General features: G+C 44.2%; 1 protein-coding gene across 1 annotated transcript; it reads left to right on the forward strand.

Moving 5' to 3' along the window:
- The first annotated feature begins 1,167 nt into the window (after nt 1-1,167).
- Nucleotides 1,168-8,415, forward strand: LOC138945942 (uncharacterized). Its single transcript, XM_070317476.1, has 4 exons — nt 1,168-2,438; nt 2,988-3,056; nt 4,111-4,200; nt 6,617-8,415. The coding sequence occupies exons 1-4, from the start codon at nt 1,179-1,181 to the stop codon at nt 6,734-6,736; spliced, it is 1,539 nt and encodes a 512-aa protein (XP_070173577.1). The 5' UTR covers nt 1,168-1,178; the 3' UTR covers nt 6,737-8,415.
- Nucleotides 8,416-8,928: the final 513 nt, after the last annotated feature.

Genomic DNA, 8,928 nt, shown 5'->3' on the forward strand with positions numbered 1-8,928 from the left:
AAAAGTTAAGTCCTTCCCACGAATACATGTTCTGCTCACGTATTCACTAACTCTGATATGCCCAGGCTTTACATTCTGATATGCCCAGGCTTTACACTCTGATATGCCCAGGCTTTACACTCTGATATGCCCAGGCTTTACATTCTGATATGCCCAGGCTTTACACTCTGATATGCCCAGGCTTTACACTCTGATATGCCCAGGCTTTACACTCTGATATGCCAAGGCTTTACATTCTGATATGCCCAGGCTTTACACTCTGATATGCCAAGGCTTTACACTCTGATATGCCAAGGCTTTACACGAGATAAGACCACACCTCCTCTTGGGCACAAACCAACAGCCTGATTGATTCCCGCGCAGATTTGACTTTTTGATGCATTAGTTTCTTTGGAGCAAAGCGACCAAACATGAAATCCAAGATAACTCAAGTCCACCCAGTACATCACCCAAACCACGCCACCTTGGACAATGCTGACGCTGACGTGTCCTCCTACAGAGACAAAACTCTGGAGCTGTTCCGCGTGTGGGAGCTTGTCTACCGCCTCAACGGCGTGTATCTGGACTGGCCCGGCCTTCGCGGGAGATGCACGTCTCTCCGTAACGCGAGTGTCACGTGCAGGATGGTGACCAGTGCCCACTCCGCTGCCATGCTTCTGCTCTCCCTTCTCAACTGTGCACGATACGCGCCCTATCTCATCAACTTCTCGGGTCTCACGTCAGAAACCTCGGTGATTCTTCTCTTCTTGTTCGTCTTTGCTAGCGCTGTGTGGCACTACGTCACTCACCTGTACATGATGGCGAGAGATTTCCCGCCTCTGGCCGAGGGTTTAGCGAGGGTCTTCCAAGGCCTGGGAACAGCGCCCAAGTTGAAACGGCTGAGGCTGATCGTTGGAGCCGTTCTGAGCTCGGCTGTGCTAACTTGGGCTGTGTCTACGGTTCCGCTGTATCTCCAAGCTGTCGGTTTGCGCTCTGATGTTGATGACGGGGAGAATCTGAAAAGCGTTCGCCTTTTGCCGGCCCAACCCGGCACCATTATGTACACGGTAGTCATGTATGCGTACGCCTACGTCAGCTTCTTCATGTACTCTGGCTTCTTTACGCTGGTGGCTTACATCTGCTTCTTCTGTTACGTCGTTGGATGTGCTTTTGCGGAGGTTACCCGACGCCTGCGAGAGATGGCGATGAGCATGCATCATCACCCAGCAAATGAAGAGAATGATGATGCACTCGTTGACCAAGAATTCGAGATCAGTCCGCCGCACTTTCAACAACTTGCACAGGACACCCACAGCCATCCGGAATATGATTGCAACTGTGTCAGACGTGGCTCAGATGCAAATAACAAGTCGAACGAACATGCTTCACAAATGTCAGCAACGATGACGATTCCGCTAGTTGACGTCAGTGATGACGACACGAAGAACCAGGCGACGCAATACTTTCGTGGAAGCACGATCAACGCGGTGAGGGATCTGCTGGACGTGTCCGATGAACTAGAGCTGGAGATCCTTCACCTCCACCACTCGAGTACAGCGCAAAGGTCCACCGCCGCGTATCACAACGCTCCACGCCCCATCGTGTACAATGAACTACAACATCCTTCTCGTCATGTCTTATCGCAGAATCCAATGTCTCAACCAAGCAAGAAGCACACAAATCCTACGGACAGGAAAGCACAAGGTGGTAGCCGTAGAGTTTCCAACACTGCATCACGACAACAGCCAAGAACCCTCACTGTCAGACCGTTCAATGAAATCGAAACAAAACAAACAACCAGAATTGGCAACCAGATTCCTGAAGACCACTCCAGCAGTGCTTTTCGCCTCAGTCCAGAACTTCTTCGGAGACCACAACAGCAGCGATCATCACAGCACGTTCAACCCGTCTCAGCCTCTGCGGGTGAAACAGCATGTGAGCAACATGCCTTTGAGTGGACTTGTGACACCACTCAAAATGAACCGGAAGTCGACAGTCTCACACCGGAAGCAGTTGACGGTGGTGTGGCGAACACCAGAACCCCAGACTCCAACAATGAGCTACCAAACTACATTAGATTCAAACCAAGCGTTGGAAACACCACAGTTCAAGAAAGCGAACGACATGGCAAAACCAAGGTCTTCGGCAAGGGAGAAAAGGTCCAACCGGCGCAGGGAAAACAGTTATGCTACACACAAAAATCCTTTGGCAGCGAGATCGAATATTTGCGGCATCATCACCTGAAGCTGATCGAGTGTGTGCGACTGGCAGACCGCGTGTTGGGCAGCGTGGTGTTCACGGTGTACTGGGAGGGCACCCTGATGGCTTGCTTTGCCATGTATTCCCTGGTACTGGGGGCTTTTCCCAGCTCCGAGTACTTTACCCTCTGCATCTCTCTGCTGGCTGTTGCCGCGCAGATTCTTTGCTGTACTTCGGCTGGAGCCTTGCTGAATAGAAAGGTAAGTTTATGTGTGTGTGTGTGTGTGTGTGTGTGTGTGTGTGTGTGTGTGTGTGTGTGTTGTCTTTGTGTGTTGTGTGTGTGTATTGTGTTGTATTGTGTGTGTGTGTGTGTGTGTTTGTGTTTGTGTGTGTGTGTGTGTCAGCGTGTGTGTTTGTGTCTGTGTGTGGGTGTGTGTGAGGTGATGGTGATGGTGCTGCTGCTGCTGCTGCTGATGATGATGATAACGATGATCAGATGTTGCTGACGATGCTGCTGCTGCTGCTGATGATGATAATTGAAGACAAGGGGGGAGAGAGACGACGACGATGATGATGATGATGATGATGATGATGATGATGATGATGATGATGATGATGAAGATGATGAAGACGGCGATGGAAATAATTATTACGATGGAGATGGTGGCGGCGGTAGTGGTGCTGCTGTTGCTCCCACTGCTGCTGGTGATAATGATCATGATGATGACTATATACGCTGAATGGAAGAAGATGACAATACTATTCATGACAAAAGCGATAGTGACAAATTACAATTGCTTGTTACACAGGCTCACGAGCAGGAGGGTGCTCTCCTTCAGTTTGACGTCTTCTCCCTCACTGATCGAGACTTCAGGAGTGTAAGTCATTTTCACTTATCAATCTTACAAATACAGCGCAAAAATCAGGGATGAAATAAACGGGTCTTCTGGGCGAGCATCTTTGGATGTAAAACAAAAACTGACACACACACACGCACGCTCGCACGCTCGCACGCACGCTTACACACACACACACACACACACACACCTCCGCACGCACGCACACAAACACACACGCAAGACTGAATAACTGACGCAAAGAGGAAAGCTCAGGAGTTTCAGCGAAGCTGAAGTTTTTGAAACTCTGCACATTGTGTAATTGACAAGTCCATGAGCACCTTTCACAATATCCATTAAGACTGCATTCTATGGGAAGTCTAATGGTTTTAAAGGCTGCCATATTCGTAGCGTTCATTGATTAATTCATATTGTTTACATGTGCCAATAATGTTATAAAACTGTACCTCAGGGGATATAATAACGATTGGCTGTAGCTTTCGAACACAGAAAAAATTATTTCAGTATTGCAAAGTGGTGTTGATAGTGTCGAATGTAAACAGAACAGTCTCAAACGCCATCTTTGGTTTACGAAACGTCATGAAGTGACGTCAACGGTCTAAAAATAGCCCAAGTCCTGGAGAACTGTTGCTAAACAATGCAATAAAGAATTAATTATTTCTCGTAATTGGTAAGGACTTCAAACCTAAAACTTTGCAGGAAGCTTAATTTATACATCCCCGTAACGATGGGAAAAGCCCTGGAAGTAATTAAACTAATTAAATAGGACTATGTCAGCCTTTAAGCGGTATGAATGTTCAGCTCTCGTTAATGGTCGCAAATAATGTAGCTATAAAATGGAGAACAGAATATTGATTGGCATTGTTTTATTTCTTGCAGGTCACACACACACACACACACACACACACAGACGCACATACACACACACACACACGTGTACCTTTCACAGCGTCGGATAAAGACTGCATTTTATGGGAAGTCTAATGCGCTATTTCAGCTCTCGTTAATGGTCGCAGATAATGTAGCTAAAAATGGAGACCAGGATATTGATTGGCATTGTTATTATTTCCCGCAGGTCAGCGTGTTCCTCTGTCAGGTTCAACGAGAGCACATCGGTATCACGGCTCTTGGTTTGTTTCCGGTCAACAGAGCTACGTATCTCACAGTAAGTAAACTCAGCAAAAATATCCTTGCGATATGTTTGGTACTCTATCTAACAAAACAACGAGTCAAACCTGTACCTGTGTTATTCCATTGAGACTTTCTATATACCGTTTCGACAATTGACTTGGTTAGAGGGGCGTGAAATTTTAGTTTTGGTACAAAAAATGTCTCGATCTGTCAGTCTGTCCGTCTGTCTGCTCTCAAGAATAGAAAGCTTGACGCCATTATTTGGAAAAAAATTAGCTCGCCCCCAAAATAGGGTGAAATTGAGACCGCAGTTAACTTTATAGGGACTGAATTATGAACAACAAAGCCATTCGGTAAAAACCCAAACATATAAAATCAAACTCTTAATCTTTAACACACACAAAAAAAAGGCTTAGAAGTGCAAAAACACATTACCTTCAAACACCCATTCTCAGCATGAGGTGCAATTGCGACGTCAAAATGTGTTTGTCAACACAGTCAACAGACTGACTGGCAAAACGTGAACCAGCACCGATCATACTGACAGGGTTTTTCACAAGAGCTCTTCTTCTTATATATACAAATCTATGTGAGGTTCCACTTAATTTCCACATTCCTTTCATATGTTCGTAATTCAACATCATTGTGTATTGATTTGCCCATGGAGCGCTAGGGGGCAGATTATACCTGCGCAGAGTCAGCGGCACAGACGACGCACTGCAGATTATCTCAGCCCGCTACACGTTGCGTGAAAAGAAAACAGGCCAAGTACTCGTCATAATCCCTATCGCAGCATCAATAATATGCAGTGCGTCGTCTGTGCCGCTGACTCTGCGCAGGTATATATTCTGCCCATAACGTATGTTCGGTTATACCCCGTTCACACATATAGACGCCGCTTCCATTACGATGGAAAAGTGGCTGAGAGCGTGGCCAAACGTGGGAGGATCTTCTTGAGTGGGTTTGGTCGGGGTGGAATCTCATAGGTCGGGAAGCTGCACGCTCTCCCCACGCTTATGTTGAACGTGCTCAAAATAAGCGTACCCGGGTCGTGGCCATATGCCCCGAGTTGATACTTTTTTTCAGAGCGGGGATGATCACGGTGATCGGCATGGTCTTCGCAAGGTCGCAGAGCTGTGTGGACGGGGTGTAACGTATGTATCCTCCTCTATGTTGATTGGCGGCATAGTGTAGCTTGGTGACTATGAAAACACGCAATATGTTTTCCTTCATAAAGGCATGCACGTGCGCATCCTGCGATGGGTATAGATGGCTGAGGTCTTGGACTCTTTTCTTGTAAACTATAGGTAGGCTTAACGTATGTATCATAGTTTGAGGATGAAAGTCGCTTGTTCATTTCAATGCTTGTTATTCTCTCAGGTGCCAGGAGAAAAGGTTCCGTACAACTCTCGCTTACTCTATTACACATGTCGTATGCATAAAGAGCGATTATTTCCCTTTGGTTATTTGGTATGTATCATTCAAAAGAACGCAACTACATTTTTAGACAGCAAAGTCGGTTCTGTGAATTAACAGCAGGCTTGCGTGTTCTGTGAACAAGATGTTGAAATACCGTACACTCTTTTTTTCTCTCATAAACCCAGACGCACGTTTATAAACATATAGAATATGTATTTGCAAATATATATATGTATATATATATATAAAACATCAGAAATTGTGAAAGAAACAATTGAAAGTCAGCAGAGACTTTCTTCCGAGATTTGTTAAAATCTCTTAGCAGAGAAAGAGAGAGAAGTAAGTATCCCTTCACAGACATTTATGCATTTAAAGTTTGCTTACGTATGTACCCTCCAAGTTGACGACACAGGTAACATGCCAAAATTCGTCAACTTAAAATGTGTTTTTATAGCTTAATGCTTGTCTTCTTTTCCTTCCATGTTCCACAGCTTTATTCATTACAAGAGCAGCCGTATGTGTCGTTTTGAGGCATTCTCGGAAGGATTGTAGTATTTGTATCATTCGGAGGTCCCATCTATTCACTGTCAAAAGTCGCCATATAGGCAAGGCAAGGCAAGGCAAGGCATACCAACTGTACGTTATGTCAATTTAAAATGAACAGTATACATGGTTTAAGTGTGAAAGGTTCGGTGAACTGATGTTTCGTTTCTCTTGATGTTGATGATGTGTTACGGACTCTCTCTGGACTCTCACTCACGGACACAACAGATAACATTGTGACAACAGCAGATTACTGGCATGGAAAACTTTATTCATGTGTTTAGCATCTTCTCTCACTCTATAATTGGTGAGTGGTCGCCCTGTCACATAAGAATAACCAAAGGCGCCAGCATATTGCACCTCAGTAGCCTACCGAGAACGGCTGAAAAACAACAAACTAATCAACCATTCAAACCAATAGCGCATGCTTTGGAGCATACCAATGAATTGACAATGATGATATCAAAAGACAACCTGTGTGTGTGCAGATCGTGGGGACCATCATCACTTACGCCGTGGTTGTGCTGCAGTTCAACTCTGGTTGCCAGTCCTCTGACGTCACCCCCACGAACAACGTCACTCTCACTAACGTCACTCTCACCCCCTAAAGCATGTCCTTACTTGGGCGCAGTCGGCTTCGCGAAGCTGGCCACACGGAGATTGAGCACTGAGTTTTCGGTAAAAAGACTTCGGGAAGTCTTTGCGAAGTTGACTCCGGGCTCAATTCAAATGCTTCATGTCCCACAGGGACTACAAAAAGACCAAAAAGCACTGTACTCACGTTAAAATGACCAACACAGAACAACCCGAAATAACGGCGACGTTTCGACCTGTGGGTCTTCTTCAGGCACGAAAAGACAAGTACACACAAAAGGGACTAGTTGATGTTATACGATACCGTAACCATCATGAAGAGTGGCATCTTGGCTGTACTGCTCATTGGACCGAACACAGCACTCCCTTCTATTTGAGTCATCACTAGTATTTTCAATTATACAATCAGGTTCATAAGCCATTTTTACTCTTACGTCATTGTTGTCAAGGTCTATTTACCTCAATGTTAACGTCTTGCAACTCTTTGAACTTTGAGGCCTTTTTGACTAAATGTTTTAACATAGAGGGGGGAATCGAGACGAGGATCGTGGTGTATGTGTGTGTGTGTGTGTGTGTGTGTGTGTGTGTGTGTGTGTGTGTGTGTGTGTGTGTGTGTCTGGCTGTGCGTGTGTGTGTGTAGAGCGATTCAGACTAAACTACTGGACCGATCTTTATGAAATTTGACATGAAAGTTCCTGGGAATGATATTCCCGGACTTTTTAAAAAAAAAGTTGGATAAATACCTTTGATGACGTCATATCCGGCTTTTTGTAAAAGTTGAGGCGGCACTGTCACACCCTCATTTTTCAATCAAATTGATTGAAATTTTGGCCAAGCAATCTTCGACGAAGGCCGGATTTTGGTATTGCATTTCAGCTAGGAGGCTTAAAAATTCATTTATGACTTTGGTCATTAAAAATCTGAAAATTGTAATTAAAATTATTGTTTTATAAAACGATCCAAAATTACGTTTATTGTATTCTTCATCATTTTCTGATTCCAAAAACATATAAATATGTTATATTCGGATTAAAAACAAGCTCTGAAAATTAAAAATATAAAAATTATGATTAAAATTAAATTTCCGAAATCGATTTAAAAAAACCAATTTCATCTTATTCCTTGTCCGATTCTGATTCCAAAAACATATAGATATGATATGTTTGGATTAAAGGCACAGTAAGCCTCCCGTAAACCATCACAGATACGGTCAGGCTTTTACACACAGTACAAACACCCTTCCATTTAAACACTCACCGATTGAGAACATCCTAGGTGCCCTCCGTAAAGAGCGAACAATTTTCAAAGAATTTATTTTTGCGTGGTTTATCTTACCCCTAAGCCATCGTGAACCCGTGTGATCCAGTTTCCCTTTTTCACAATGTAGTCGTCAGTTAGTCATTTGAATGCGACTTGATGTGAGCTTATCTACAATAGCATGTTTTTATGCACGAAACAAACGGCTGTGGTTCACAAGAACTCTAGCGATGGCTTTTGACTGTTGAGAGGAACGGCGATATGCATAAACCGTCGTCTGCTACGACCCTTGCGTGACCCTGCTTCCGGGCTTTTCTTTTTTCAAACTTTCACAACTTCGAATTGTACTGATCTTGTCTTGATGAAAAAAGAATTCTTTTGTAAGAATGTTTGTGTAACAAGCTGTCAATTTATTATTTAGATTTTAAAAGTTAGGTCTAGCGTAAAAACGCACCACGGTCCAAAAACATTTTGATAATCATCGATCCACGGCTATTGCCAATTTACATCGATAGAAGGGAAGTAACTCATTTTTGACCTGAGTTCAGGATGGGTCCAAAAAGTGTTCGAAACAATCTGCAAAATTAATTCTTTAAAAATTGCTCGCTCTTTACGTAGGGCACCTAGGATGTTCCCGTTTGGTGAGCGTTCAAATGGAAGGGTGTTTGTACTGTGTGTAAAAGCCTGACAATATCTGTGATGGTTTACGGGAGGCTTACTGTCCGGGCGTGATTTCCGGTATTGAATATTCATAACAGCCGTCCAGCACCAAAACGAGGCGCCATTGTTGTAGAGGAACAAGTCCACGAAAATAAATTCTTTGAAAATTTCTCACGCTCGACAGAAAGCAGCCAGGATGTTCCCGTTCGGTGAGCGTTCAAATGGAAGTATGCTTGTACTGTATGTAGACGCTCGGGGAGCTCTGTGATGGTTTACGGGAGGCTTACTG

Source organism: Littorina saxatilis, linkage group LG13 (assembly GCF_037325665.1).
Source record: "Littorina saxatilis isolate snail1 linkage group LG13, US_GU_Lsax_2.0, whole genome shotgun sequence".
Taxonomy (NCBI): domain Eukaryota; kingdom Metazoa; phylum Mollusca; class Gastropoda; order Littorinimorpha; family Littorinidae; genus Littorina; species Littorina saxatilis.

Bases quoted from the DNA above. Each gene is read 5' to 3' on its own strand.
- LOC138945942 (XM_070317476.1), top strand. From the start codon at position 1,179: ATGGCGATGAGCATGCATCATCACCCAGCAAATGAAGAGAATGATGAT. The intron at 3,057-4,110 runs GTAAGTCATTTT...TATTTCCCGCAG, and splicing joins CTGATCGAGACTTCAGGAGT to GTCAGCGTGTTCCTCTGTCA. The intron at 4,201-6,616 runs GTAAGTAAACTC...GTGTGTGTGCAG, and splicing joins ACAGAGCTACGTATCTCACA to ATCGTGGGGACCATCATCAC.